The sequence below is a fragment of the Ciconia boyciana genome, chromosome 7, assembly GCF_034638445.1.
Source record: "Ciconia boyciana chromosome 7, ASM3463844v1, whole genome shotgun sequence".
NCBI classification, from domain to species: Eukaryota; Metazoa; Chordata; class Aves; order Ciconiiformes; family Ciconiidae; genus Ciconia; species Ciconia boyciana.
Window position 1 is genome coordinate 40,197,484 of NC_132940.1, and position 13,724 is coordinate 40,211,207.

The 13,724-nt window shown below is 37.7% G+C and overlaps 1 protein-coding gene across 2 annotated transcripts in view; it reads right to left on the reverse strand.

The window, feature by feature from the left end:
- STAG1 (STAG1 cohesin complex component) overlaps window positions 1–13,724 on the reverse strand; it is a 202,849-nt gene that overhangs the window by 150,570 nt on the left and 38,555 nt on the right. For both annotated transcript variants that reach the window (XM_072867279.1, XM_072867278.1), the window contains exons 2-3: window positions 8,073–8,207; window positions 1,117–1,219 (exon numbers count right to left, since the gene is read on the reverse strand). In XM_072867279.1, the coding sequence (XP_072723380.1) occupies window positions 1,117–1,219; window positions 8,073–8,101 (132 nt within the window). In that variant the 5' untranslated portion in view covers window positions 8,102–8,207. The remainder of the gene's footprint in view (window positions 1–1,116; window positions 1,220–8,072; window positions 8,208–13,724) is intronic.

The window sequence follows — 13,724 nt, forward strand, 5'->3', positions numbered from 1 at the left end:
CAGAAACTGTAACGCAAATTGAAAACCAATACTATGGAGGAGTTTGCTCCAGCTTGGCCAGCATGCTTGAGAGGAACATATGGTTCTGTCCATTTTTACAGCCTCACTAGCCCATGCTTAAGGAGTTAGACTTAGGGTGAAAGGTCTTAGTGTTAAAAAAAACAAACTCAATCTGCTAGTGCCATATATATATATTTATGTACACAGCACGTTCATACTGGGGGTGTACTCATAGACAAACACTAAGAGGACAATCAAAACCATTAATAACAAACACACAGAAGTTCCCACCAAAAATCTTATTCCAGTGTGTACTTCAAGTGATACAATCAAGAGAACTACCTCTGATGGCCTTGAAGGACAACATGACACACAGAACTTTTTCTGTATTTTCCAATGAAATGGCTATTTTATAAAATAAATGAATATAAAAGAGAAAGCCTCCTTAAAATACTATGTGTTTGAGAATACTATGTGAGAATCGTTTCTGTATGTTCCCATTCATGGGCTCGCAACGGGCAAAGACTACTGAAGAACAGCAAATCTTATACGGCAGACAGCAATATCGTATGCTGCACTATCCTAGAGAATAGGTTGAAGCTCCCAATCTATATGTAAGACACAGTGTATGTCAATTACATGAATTTTTAAGATGTGTTAATAGATATTCTGAGGCATTTAGTTAATACCGTGCTGCAACTCTTCCATTCACATTAAGACATTATCAGTTACTAAAAGGATGGCTCAAATGTCATTTGTCACTTAAAATCCATTACAACTTTCAAAACAGAAAGCAGTCGTGCTGGCTGAGATGATTCTCATGTCTGGAAGAATGTTGCAATATGACAATAATAACAAAATTGTAATGTTCATGTAAGTAGCTAGCAAAAGAAAAAATAATAGCTATTATGAGCTCATTTTTATGTCCCTTTTTAAACATTCCAAACATTGTTTGTATATCAATCTGATAAATATTTCATACTACAAGTCTTCATAAAAGTTTGACATAGGGCTCATTAAAAGCCTATTTATGTGACCACAAGATGATTAGATGAAAAACAGTTTGCAGTCAATTTTAAATAGATGCATAACAAAACAAAACTAAATTACACATACTGGAGGCCTGCCAGGACGGCCTCTTTTTCTTTTTCCTTTGACTTCTGCTTCTTCAAGCTCACTGCCAGCATCTGAATGTGCAGTAGTTTCATTTGTAGAATCCCTAGGGGGGGAAAAACACTAGATAAATTAAAATGATTTGAAATCAACAAGTAATCTAACACTGACTGATTAAATATTTAGTCCTAAGACAGGGAAAAAAAAAAAGTCAGCATTAAAAGGCTTGCCACATTTATTCTGCATACTAAGGAACTAAGCATTGTTAGCCCTGGCAAAAAGCCTTACCTTTTTATGGGCTGGAATGTCATTTTATAGACTGGAAGTTATTTAAATTAACAGCTTCTTTTGAAACCACATTACACTTCAAAAACTGGCTATATTAAACAGCACATTCTCAACACATCCATCCCACAATGTATTCGCTAGTATCAACTTTCTTTTACTTTTAGTAACTACTTCCAAGCTGCTTTCAAGGCCATGAGAAAGCAAACTGGAGTCCAATCCAGCTATCGCATCATTAGAACAGTTACACAAGTTCCCACTCGGGCTGCGTTGTGTTTTTAGTCACACTATTAACAGCTGCACAATGCCATTGTCTTCGAAAGAGAGGATTAACGCTGACTGTGAGGCACAAAGCAGAAAACTCAGTTTGATCTGAAAACATCTATGATGCTTGGAGTTAGAAAATCGTTTTCACTGGGACAATGAAAAAACCTTGACATTGCTCAACAACTATTAGGAGAAAAACCCATGGTATCATTTTGCAGTCATTCCTGTTTTAGACTTAAGACCATACTAAGTAGGTAAAAAAATATTACCCCAATTTCTCCCCCTCTCCCACAAGCCAGGTGCACAGGTACTTCTCTGCCTTCAAAACAGACCTGGCTACTTGGAGAAACTCTGTAATTGATCTTCTGAAGCATTTGATTTTGCCCAAGAGCCCACAAGCAAAACCATACCTATTACTGATGTGCTTTACTTTTAGTTTGCGAGACCATGAGTGCATGAGATCTTTGTAAATGAAAGAGCAACCGTAATAATATCCTAGATTACTCAAAGATTGGTCAAGTCTAGCTCTAATCAGAGATTTCTTTAAATCCAATATCATTTCCTTGAAGTGAAAGGAGCTAAACTGCTGTAAAACTTGTGCAAGGGGAAGGTGAAAATCAGGCTTATTCCATTACTTTATACAGCCTCGAACATAAAGGGTTGGCATCAGTTATCTGGTTTACAGAAACTGAGAAGCTTCAGCAAGCCAAGATCTACACAGATCTTCTGCATTGTCTGGGGATTTATTTTTTTATTTTGTTTTATAAATCAGGAATGCCTCACAAATTTGCTGTATCACCAAGAAAGCTATCTAGTAACAAAGAAAGATATAAACATCATTGTATCAGAATCAAGAATGTTCTGATACTTCTCTTTAGTGAAATTACTGTATTGTTCTAGGTCTGTTCTAACCCAAACAATTCTGCAGAACTATGACAAATTTCTAATATTAAAGACATTATATTCCAACTTTTTCCAATTTGCAAGCACAAAAACACCAAGGGGTCCACAGAATCCTTTAAAAAAGCTAGAATGCAGTAGGATATACATGAATCTCCTTTTCTGAAAGTAACTTCAATGGATTAGCTCTAAATACTCTATGCACCCCAGAAAACCAGGCACCCTAGATTAAAAAACAGTATTAGAGTACATTTGAGTTCCCAAATTATACACTTGTAAAACAGTATCTCTGCAAAAACACTGAATATGCAGCTTTGTTGTGATAAAAGAGAAGTAGCTTTTCTGCTTCATAAAATAAGAAATTTGAAAAACTCATTATCAAGCTATGAATAAAAAAAACCACAAAAAAACCCACAAAAACACCCAAACAAAACCTGTAACAAGCCTAAAACCAAATAAAAGAAACCCCACACATAGTTCAAAATTATTTGGTAAAATAGGGCCACACTGGTGAAAATGCAGTGAATACAGCTGAAAACAATGCCTATGTGGATGGATGTATCCAGCCTTTACTCAAAGACCAGCCATCGCACTGCAACTCAATTTGACAAAAATGTGTATTGCCTCACAATGACAATTTTTTTTTAAATAACTTTTGAATACAGAAGTGAGGAACTCCATAAAAATATCTGCTGTTTTCTATTGCTGTAGAGAAATTAAAGCCATCCTTTCTTGCTCTCTGTAGAAAAAATAAGCTTCTCTCTGGTCTACACAGATCCTTACTGGAAAAATTTTGAGCATGGTGTGGTCTAAGCAATACCCCCATTCCTGGGGAAACACTGTAGCTTTGCTAGCATACAAAACCGCACCCCTAATATCATCAGGATAAAGATTTTTCTCTATTAAAACCAGATTCAGCAGTCCTCCTAGGCAAATGGCTCAAACACTTCCCTTGAAACACTAGAGCTATATAAACAAACCGTACTACTATTTTGCATGCATCTAGTCCACAGAGAATTTGACTTTGCTACAGCCTCTGTCTGGGTCTAGCAAAACCTATTGAGATTTGTGTATTTAGTTCTGGAAACTTCAATTGCTTCGGAACACTGCATATGGAAGGAATAGGTTAATTATTAACCACCTTCTCCTCTTTGTCTTAAACAGACTGTTGACTTAAACCTGATAACCACACTTCTCTAATATTTTTCTGGTAAAACTTCTCTGGTTTGCTGGAAGCCTTTTGGGAAAGGCTCAATAAATCAGTACTAAGGGTGAGAGTCATCTAATCTAAATTTGAGACATATACAATGCAGAAAACAGAAAATCTTAAGGTGCAACATACCTCATGCTAAGGTCAGTGTCCAAAATTGGTCAGACAGCTTTATGTTTTATAAATTTTATTTTCTCTCCATTTATGGAAAGGTGATATAGACAAGCAGCTCAAATATAAATATTTAAAATTAGATAAGATTAATCTCATCCTAACAATATGTGAGGCAGAGAGGAGATTTGTTTCCAGCAAAGAATATAAGTATGTAAGGGGAAAACATCAGAAAGGAAGTTCCCTTCAATCCTTACGTTATTTGGAGTAGGGAGACAGGATCAAGGACAACCTACAGTCCTTGGCTGATTTAACATTAAAATAAACATCATTTCAAGCAGCAGGGAATTCTGTCTGAATCCTGCAACTCCTGCACAAAAAGGCCCTTCCACTGCGGCCAGTTTGGGAGGTAGTGCTTCTTGCTTCTGTCAAATTCTTACAGCTGCTCTGCGTACACACACACATGCCCCTTTTCTTCTTATTTCTGAACTCAGAGGAGGAGTAAAGCATCTCTTAACTGCCTGCAGTTCTGTCAGGTTTTTAACACTCATTGAGAAGAGCATCTGGCAAGCATCCATCTCCCTCATTCCCTACGCATCTTGCAGAACTGCTAGGAAGTAATTTATCTGGTGGCAGTCATCCACATCTTAACAGACCAGAATTATCCTATCCCTATTTTATGTGTGTGACTAGTCACCTGAGGGGAAAACTTAGGCTTAGTTACAGCTTATCTTTCTTGAAGCTGTTGGGAGGGAAAATAATCTGGGCCTAAGGAAACCTGCCTCATCTAAGAAGAGGAGAGGTGGCAGTGCCTAAGGCTAAACCTTTCTTCTCTAAGACAACTTTGACATTAGAGAGACCTAAGAGAATTTGGCAGTGTGGGAGACCTACAAGATTGGGGTGGGCAGAGTAAAGCAGACAAGTGATAACCCCTTTTAGGGGCCCAAATTTACTCTACTTTTCTTTCTAGTTTCTGTGGTGGCTAAAGCATCCTAGAAAACTGGCAGTAACTCCAGGATCCCTCCTAAAAACTCCGGGTATTATTCCAAAGTTATAACAACTACCCATTGAAACTAACTACATAGTGATGAAGAATTAACAGATCACTATTTACCATGTGATGCTTCTGAAGAACATATTTCCATAGACACAGTAATTTTCACATCTCTACAAAATAAATTAAAAAAAATTTACCTTCCTTCTACTATTACATAAAGCCCTAGCTATAGAGCTTATACCACCATCACCCCTTAAAAACACATCACACCAAAAACCTATGTTCATGTATCAATTTTTGTAAATAAAAATGTTTCTATAAGCTTTTATCAGTGTTGCTGAGGTGGCTCAAGGTTCTGCAAAGATAAATTCAGTAACTGCTACCACCAGGCTCAGCCTTGTGAAAAAAAGCATTCATGAAGAAAAATGGCTAAATGCACAGGCTCATGAATCATGGATGAATCAGCTTTCATGGCTGATCTTCAAAATCTAAAGAGGAACATGCCTCACAGCAAATATGAGTCATCCCATTGAGAGAAGACTCGTTACAGTCAGTCACCCAGGTCAACTACACCAGAGGTTTTTTTTCCTACATCTGAAACACCAATAAGTGAAATCCTGTCTTCACTGCATTCTGAAGCCACTTCTATGAATCCAGAAAGATTAAAGATTTCTCCTTTCATGTTCCCTCAATAGAGAAGAATTTGGGAGGGAATATTTGATATGGTCCTAAGCAAAATACATTAATATATCAAATTGACTTTAGGACCCTTTGTTTAAAGGGGGTAGCTGAAAAGATTAGAAAATGTTATGAAAAAGTAGAAATAAGGCATAGGAGTGGTAGATTATAATAATCCTTCAAAGCTGCTTATTTAAGAGCTAGAAAGAAAATCTTGGCTTTCTCTGTGCAGAACCGGATTGTGGCTTCCCAAATCTAAATGTGTGAAGCTAATACCCCTAAACCAAAGATGGCTTCAGGTTTTCTCACCCTTAGCCAGACTCCTTTCTGATGAAAGTCTGGTTGGGACCTACACTGAATTAGCGGTTATCACTTTCTTTGATGCCTCATCCACACTAGACAATATTCTGAGCCCTCAGGAGAGTCTCAAAACCTTTATGGGCAAATCCTGCTGATTTTTTTGTAAAAAGAAAGATCTTGTTTACAAGCAACAAAAACTATATATATATATATATTACTGATGATGACATCTCACCAACACTTCACACAGTGGCATTAAATGATTCCCAGCTCTACCGGAAAAAACAACATACATGTTTTCTTTCATTTTTTAATGTTGCATAATGTTGGTAGCTCACAATCATCTTCTGATTAAAGAATATGCTGACATCTTTAACATCCCTCACATTTTTCAGCTGGTGTGCAGAGTTACCAAAACTATTAATATGCACTTTTTATCCTTAATCTCTATGATATTTCATTCACTTCTTAAAGCCATCTAGCTTCTTGAATTGGGAACGGGAATATCCCTTTCCTACCATTGCCGTGACAGAATCTCCCACTTTTTTGTCCTTGGCACATTTTCACAAGCACGCTCTCACTTTGTGAATGTGGCACATCCAGGAAAATATGAACTCAGAAAAATTTTTTCCACAGCTACCCCCAAAGCTAACCAGGGCTGACGCTCACCCCTCAGCGCTACCCATCAGGATCACCCCCATCTTTAGCCATGTGCTTACCCACAGCAGAAATTAACTTTTTTTGAAAGAGGTTTTAAAAATATAAGAAAAAATTGCAATGCAGAGCATGTTATTATTAAGGTCAGACAAATAACTTTACAATTGTCCAAGCATTCAGTTTCTTAAATAAAGACAGCTGAAATCTTAGTTTTGGAACACCACTCAACCTTGATTAACTGAGGCTCTTCTACACCCTGTGATAATTCTTATTTTCAGATGTTCATTCCTAGCAAAACACTTAACATTAGATAATTACCAAAGGTATCTGGTCTACGTAACAAGGTGGAGGCAGCTGGGCGGCGGCAGGGTGGGCTCTGTGAGGAGAGGCCAGGGGCTGCCCCGGGCCGGACACAGCCGGTCCTGGCCGGCTCCAACAGCGCCTGGGCAGGGCACAGCTGGGCCAGTGAGAGGAGCCGGCGGTGCCCCTGTGAGAGCTACTGAAGAAAGGGCCGGATGCCGGGAGAGGCGAGGGACCAGCCCTGCGAGCAGCGGCAGGAGGGAGAAGGTGCTGCCAGCGACCCGGCAAAGACTGCCGCACAGCCCCCGGGTAGCCCACGCTGGAGCAGGTATCCACGCTGCCACCCTCGGAGCACCCCATGCTGTGGGTGTGAGTGGAGGAGTCGGGAATGAAGGGGTGAAGTTGAACCGGGGAAAAGGGCGGGGGGGGAGAGGGAACATGTTTTAGTTTTTGTCTCTGTTTCTCACCATCAGCCAAATCCTATTCAACTGGCTATAAATTAATTTTCCCCAGGTCGAGTCTGTTTTGCCCCTGAGGGTAATTGGTAAGTGACCTCCCTGTCTTTATCTTCCCCACGAGGTTTTTCATCTTATTTTCTCCCCCTGTCCTGTTGAGGAGGGGAGTGAGAGAGCGGCTGGTGGGCATCTGGCAGCCAGCCAAGGTCAACCCAACACATCAAATAAAGCTCTGTTTTGTTCCTGTTTCTAAAATTCCTTTCTTAATTCTACTTGATTTACTCTCTAGCTCCTCTCAGACTTCCATTCTATTCTTCCCAATAGTTCACTTTATGCAGATACAGTGATGTTCCCATTTAAGTCACTCATATTTCTCAATGAGATCAAACATGCTAACGCCACTTGCTCTCTTCAGCTGCAGAGGCCAAAGGCTTTTTGCACAATAAATACAGCTCGTTGTAAGAAAGAGTACGCAACTGGAATACACAAATATGGTCAATTGTGACTAAAACCCATTCACATTTCTGAAATCCCACAATACTCAGAAGCATAAAAGTAGCGAAGATCTTGTTTTGCTTTTCACTGCAAAGTTAAATCTCCATACATATCAAGAAATATTTTAGATTTAAGTGTTTCATTTTCTATACAGTTTTTCAGCATAGGACAACACAGGAGGCCTGGAACAGTCACACTAATCTACACTTCTCTCAAGCTTGTGCTTTATCCTCGCAATCACCTCTCTGTTTACGTCTACCTTTTTAACACTGAAGATTTCAAATATATAGAGAAACATACTCACTGTAGTACTGGCAAATCTGAAGTAATCATTTTTGCAGCACTCTTGAAAGTAAGAGCTACATAGAACTTCTTCTCAAAGTTATTGTAAGACAATTACTTGGAAACCTCTTTCATGAAAAGAATGACAAAGTCCAGTCTGCAAAAAAGAGAAAAAAACCTGTTAGTTGTGATTCCAAAGTAGTCATATATTGAATAAAAAACCCACTGTAAACAAAAATGGTCAATTTTGAAGTATCATCACTATTAAACCACATGAAATTTAGAATGGATGTCCCCAGGACAGCTTAATTATATTCTTGCATTCAGGTTTTACAATTCTGTTTAGGCAACTATACTCTTTTTTTTTTTAATTACACAAACTATTTTGCATTACCTCCCATATTTGTTTACAGTAACTCTAATGTAACAACACAAGCAGAACTCTATCTGAGAAAATTTAAATAACAAAGATAAACATATAAACATAAGCAATCAGACAATGCGATTATCCAGATTTAAGGAATCTATTTTCTGGTCACACAATAGACTAAACTTGCAAGACAAAAGTTGAGTTTCATGAGAAACAGTCTTTCCTAGTTTCAAATCAAGACAAAAGATCTGCACCTAAAAATCATACAAGTTTTGATTTAGGCACAACAAAAACAGTAAAAGATAATATTCGTGATAACATTCCCTTTAATGGAACTACACCTATTCAGATTAGACAAACTGGCTCACAGTTTTATGTGACTGAATTTTACAGAAGAGTAGTCATAAGCTGTGCAACTCTCCAAAGTTGTAAATTTAAACAATAAACTAGACTGTATCTGTGGTACCACTACACCCACTAGTAAAAATCTCTCTATCCAAAAGACTAATCAAGGAGTTGACTAATGACAGCAGAGATGACTTTACCACTAAATTTACCACTAAATAATGGCACAATGTGACAGATGCACTAGTCTCTGATGTAATAAAACACAGAACTGCCATTCCATTCTTCCAGAAAATGCAAGTTCTGGAAAAACTAAAATGATGTGTTTCATTCTCCCCTTTTACAGATCTTGGGGTAATATAAATAGCTGCATAGAGCACTGCAGTTGAGGAATGGTAGTGAATACCAAGGACTTAACTGCATGTTTTGTACGCTTGGGATATTTTAAATCTCTTATTTAAATACTTAATTTCTTCTCAATGAGCAGTTTTTTCTGTGCTCTAGTAGCTTTGCACAAGACAGCAGGAAAATCAAGCCAGAAAGAGCTAACGTGACTAGCACCACAGTATCTACATAAAACTGCACCAGTGTAAGCAAAACAATACAACACGTATTGTTTTCAATCCTACTATATGACCATCAGTATTTATTTACCAAAACCATAACTGTACAGCATGAACAGACTTTCTGGCCTGTGGTTATTACAGTTCCAATTAGACTCACGGATGCATCCAACTAGTTCTTCCGGTACTTACTACTTCATGCTACCAACAGTTTTACTTACAGTACCTCATCACCAAATTTACATTTTTCCTATATACTACCATCTCACTGGCCATTTTTTCTGCTGTATCATTAAAAAGCCACCTTGTTGCAAAGCTAATGTTCACAAAAGAGAAGTTTGTTTGAAATGAAAGTTACCACTCTAGCATTAACAGTTTTAAGGGGGTCATTTTCCACGGCCAGTACAACAGTTTGGTGTGAAAGCTCTCCAGTTTCACTATAAGACACAAGCACTCTGAGTTCTTCAAGAACAAAAATGTTACATTGATATGCTATTTGTGCTATTTCCATAACTTGTTTCCATAACAATGTTTCTGCATTAGAGACACTATGTTTTACAGGATGCGATTACTCTTAACAGGGGAATGACATGCCCATTCAACAACATCAAGCAACCATTTCAGGTACTTGTAAGAATTTATTATAAACAAACATAGCATCAGACTGAATTAAGTTTTGAGTTGATTTCCTACAGGAATTAAAAAAGGGAACGTTCAGACCTCTGAAACGGACAGGATCACTACAATCAGAACAACATGTGCTCTGGTGGTCACAAAATACTAATATTTAGGTATAACATAAGAAGAATATTCAATGAAATCCTAAAATAGAAGAAGAAAGGGTTTGATTAAGCTTCTGCAAATATTTTTTCCTCCTGCCATGACAATTAGATGTACACATTTTTGTAATACCTTCCCTTTGTTTAGAAAGTATATTTTTTTTGTACACACACAAGCACACGTGCACTCACACACACACTCTTGTGTATGCTAACTAGACCTCAAAGGAAACCTGTCCATCTTGGATCTTCAGGTTATCTAATTCTAGCAGGATACTGGGCATCAACCTTACTTTTCATAAGAGCTTTCAAAAGAAGTTCAAGAAACTTGATGTGTGTTTCACGTGAGATATTTTCTACAGATGTTTAAGGCATCCTGTACAACTGTTACATGGAATTTCTTTTTTTAATTTTCTTTTTTAACCTAGTTATCACTCTTCACAACTGTTGTGCTATGCATGCCTGGATATAGTAACCAGCAGTATACAACTGCTCTAGGGAAGTGCTTTCACATGTAAGGAAAAGTATACTTGCTCAGAGATAACTTACTCAAAAAGAAAAATCCTGGCCTAAAAGAAAGTATGGAGTGAAGGCTATAAAGAGCCAGAAGGAGAAGAGGGGAGCTCTGTTTCATTCAGAAGCAACTGAAGAACCAAGGAAGCTGGACTCACAGCCTTGACACAGTGGTAATGGCAGACAACCTGACACATAGGGAACTGCAAGGTCCTGTGGTAGTTTCTCGAAGTCCCTGTGCTAAACAGGAAACTGCAAAACAGCACTGGAAAAAACTCCATCTGTATGTGGTTAGGCCCAGACTGGACCATCTAGAAGATGACAAAGTTGCCCTTCTACTGTCTTGTGTTAATAAAGGCACTTAACAAGGGTTAGGCTGAAGAGTGCTAAAATACAAGAACTGTCCATGCTGATGAGCTGGAAAATGAACAGCTTGGGAGGCAGAAGCCCAAAAAGAAAAGGCACAATCCTGCCCATTTTGTGGGACTGACCAGAAGTGGATCTTATATTGCATGGAATAATGCCTCCCCATTACACAATCCAAGTCATCTATATCCCTCACATGCATCCAGTACAGCTCTGCTGGCTATTATGTTCTGAGTGCTAGCTCTTTCTTCCTCAACCCAGACACTCAGCTGAAGTTAGGAAACCTTTAACAGTCTTGGGATAACTGCCTTGCAACTTCCAGCAACAGTAACATTCCTCTAAGCTCAAAGAAACACCACCACTTGCTTCCAAAATTCAGTCTTAAATTATCATCCATGCTGCTTAGGCTTGGTTTGGAAATAAAATGTCACTATAGTGACTAATGAAAAGCTTTATGTGCTTGGAACAGAGTTCTCAATTTAGTCATGCAATTAAGTTTGACAACTGTGGAAAAATCATTGATCCTTATGGACTACACAAATGTGAACCTTCACATTTTTTCTGGTTTTAATAAAAGAAGCACCTGTTTCTTAAAGATGATGTTCTTACAAACAAGAAAATTGAACTCTCCTCCTTTCTGTCCTATTCAGCCTGAGAATTAAGGCATTGATAAAAAAATCCTGAAAGCTTGAGACAGATTCCCATTTTGTCACCTTTCTCCTGGGGAAGAGAAGAGCGGGGAGAGGAACACTTTGTACTTTGACATTTTGGGTTATTTAAATGATAACAAACACAATATAGCTGAACGAGTCCTTTAACTTGTGGTCAACTGCTTCTATTTTAGGAGTTTAAAAAAATCTGATGTTTTCATTCAATCCCAATTTTAATGACCTTCGCATGTTCGCAGCTTTTTAAACCTGGACATCTATATTTTAAGATGACATAAATTTATGCTGGCATAGTTAAAAATTACCTATAGAAGAACATAAAGCAGGCAGCAGAAGAGACTATTCAGTTGAAACATACAATGGGAAAACAAGTAAATGTTTCTTTTTTTCTTCTATTTTTTTAACCATGCAGAATAACAAGGGCAGACATAATGACCATTATATAAAACTGCTTCCTAAAAAAAAAAAGCCTTTTCTATTAAGTTGTCAGTTTTATAATTTTTCTTCAATAAGTATCTCATAATCAGCTTAGCTTTAAGAAAGGCTCTACAATTTTACAATAAATGATACATGCATTCCATCAATATTTTCTGTAGTTTCTATTAACATATAGCTATCTATGTTTTTTGCAGCCTTTAGATTGTTTATTTGCCCCTCTGGTGCTGAAGCAATCTACCCATTTTAGCCAAACAACAGACAAACAAATTAAAAGATTGACATGAACCCTGAAACCTGACAGACTTGTGCCAAGCAACTATCTGGTAGCAACAACCAAATCAAGTTCAACTAACTTTATTATAAACTATGTTATACTACATATAAACATACATGTTACAAAGCTGAAACTGAAACTTAAAACAAACAAAAAAAACCAAACAAAAAACCCCCAACTACTAAGTTTAGTAATAAGAGTTACATCGTTATTAATTCCATTGCCTAGAAGATATGCAAAATAAAAGATAACTGGTATTTGACGGACTCCGATTCAAAATCCTTTCCTTGTTCACCAAGTGACCTTGTCCCATCCAAGTGCAACATATATTCAAACAATAGCTTCTTCTACTAAATCAGTAATGCCTGTACACCATAACTTCATTTTCCATTTAAAATTACTTTGCTTTCTCCCTCAGTGCTCCCTGTTATATCTTTTCTTGCGAGTTGAAAATTGATAAAGCAGTACACTTCTCCATCCCATTAAGGCCCAAAGGAAATTTGAGAACTCCAAATGCACTGCCTGTGCAGGCAAGAAGCTATAATACACGATGGTGTGGTGTGGTGTGCCATGCCATTGCACAGCACCATAAAACAAGACGTAAAACTCAAGTTTTTCATATTCAGTTGAGAGACAAGATTTGTCCCCTCAATATTCTTGCCCAACAACAGTGTTTGACAGCTAGGAAAAGGCCTGCATCAGCAAGAAACGACAATTCTGTTAGAAGGCAGCACATTGCACACCAAGGCAGAGCTCCAAAAGCTTTGATCAACAAGGTGTGAGAGAAACGAGGATCTCACAGCCAGGCAGATAAATTCTAGCCCTTTACTGCTTCATCCAACCCCACACATGGCCTTGGGCACACCACTTAAATCCTTCCTGCTCAGCTATCCCATCTGCAAAGTGAAAATAATATTTAGAAAGTGTAAATTCTAAATCCTGCAGAACTAGAAAAATAGTCATCAGGAACTAACCCTGTAACAAATTTACCAAATGGTGTGATGTGTTCTTCATCACTCAGGGGTTTTTGTTTGCTTTGGATTACATATTTGTATAAGCATAAGCTTTATTTCTACTACAGGTTTGGAACTTGAAACAAATTAATTCGTGTTGACCCTGCAGCCTCTTGAACTAAAAGCTAAATTAAACCACCTCTTCCAGCTCCGATTTTGAAAATACATAGCATCATTTAAGGCCAAACAAGACATAATGCTTATTTAGCTTATCTTTAAGATAATTTCATTGAAGTTCTACACAAAATGTAAATTTCACATTATCACATTTTAGTAAGTATTTAAACCAATATTGAAAGGCCAAGTGATAGAAAAATTAACACTAAGCAGTAGCGAGTTCCTTCG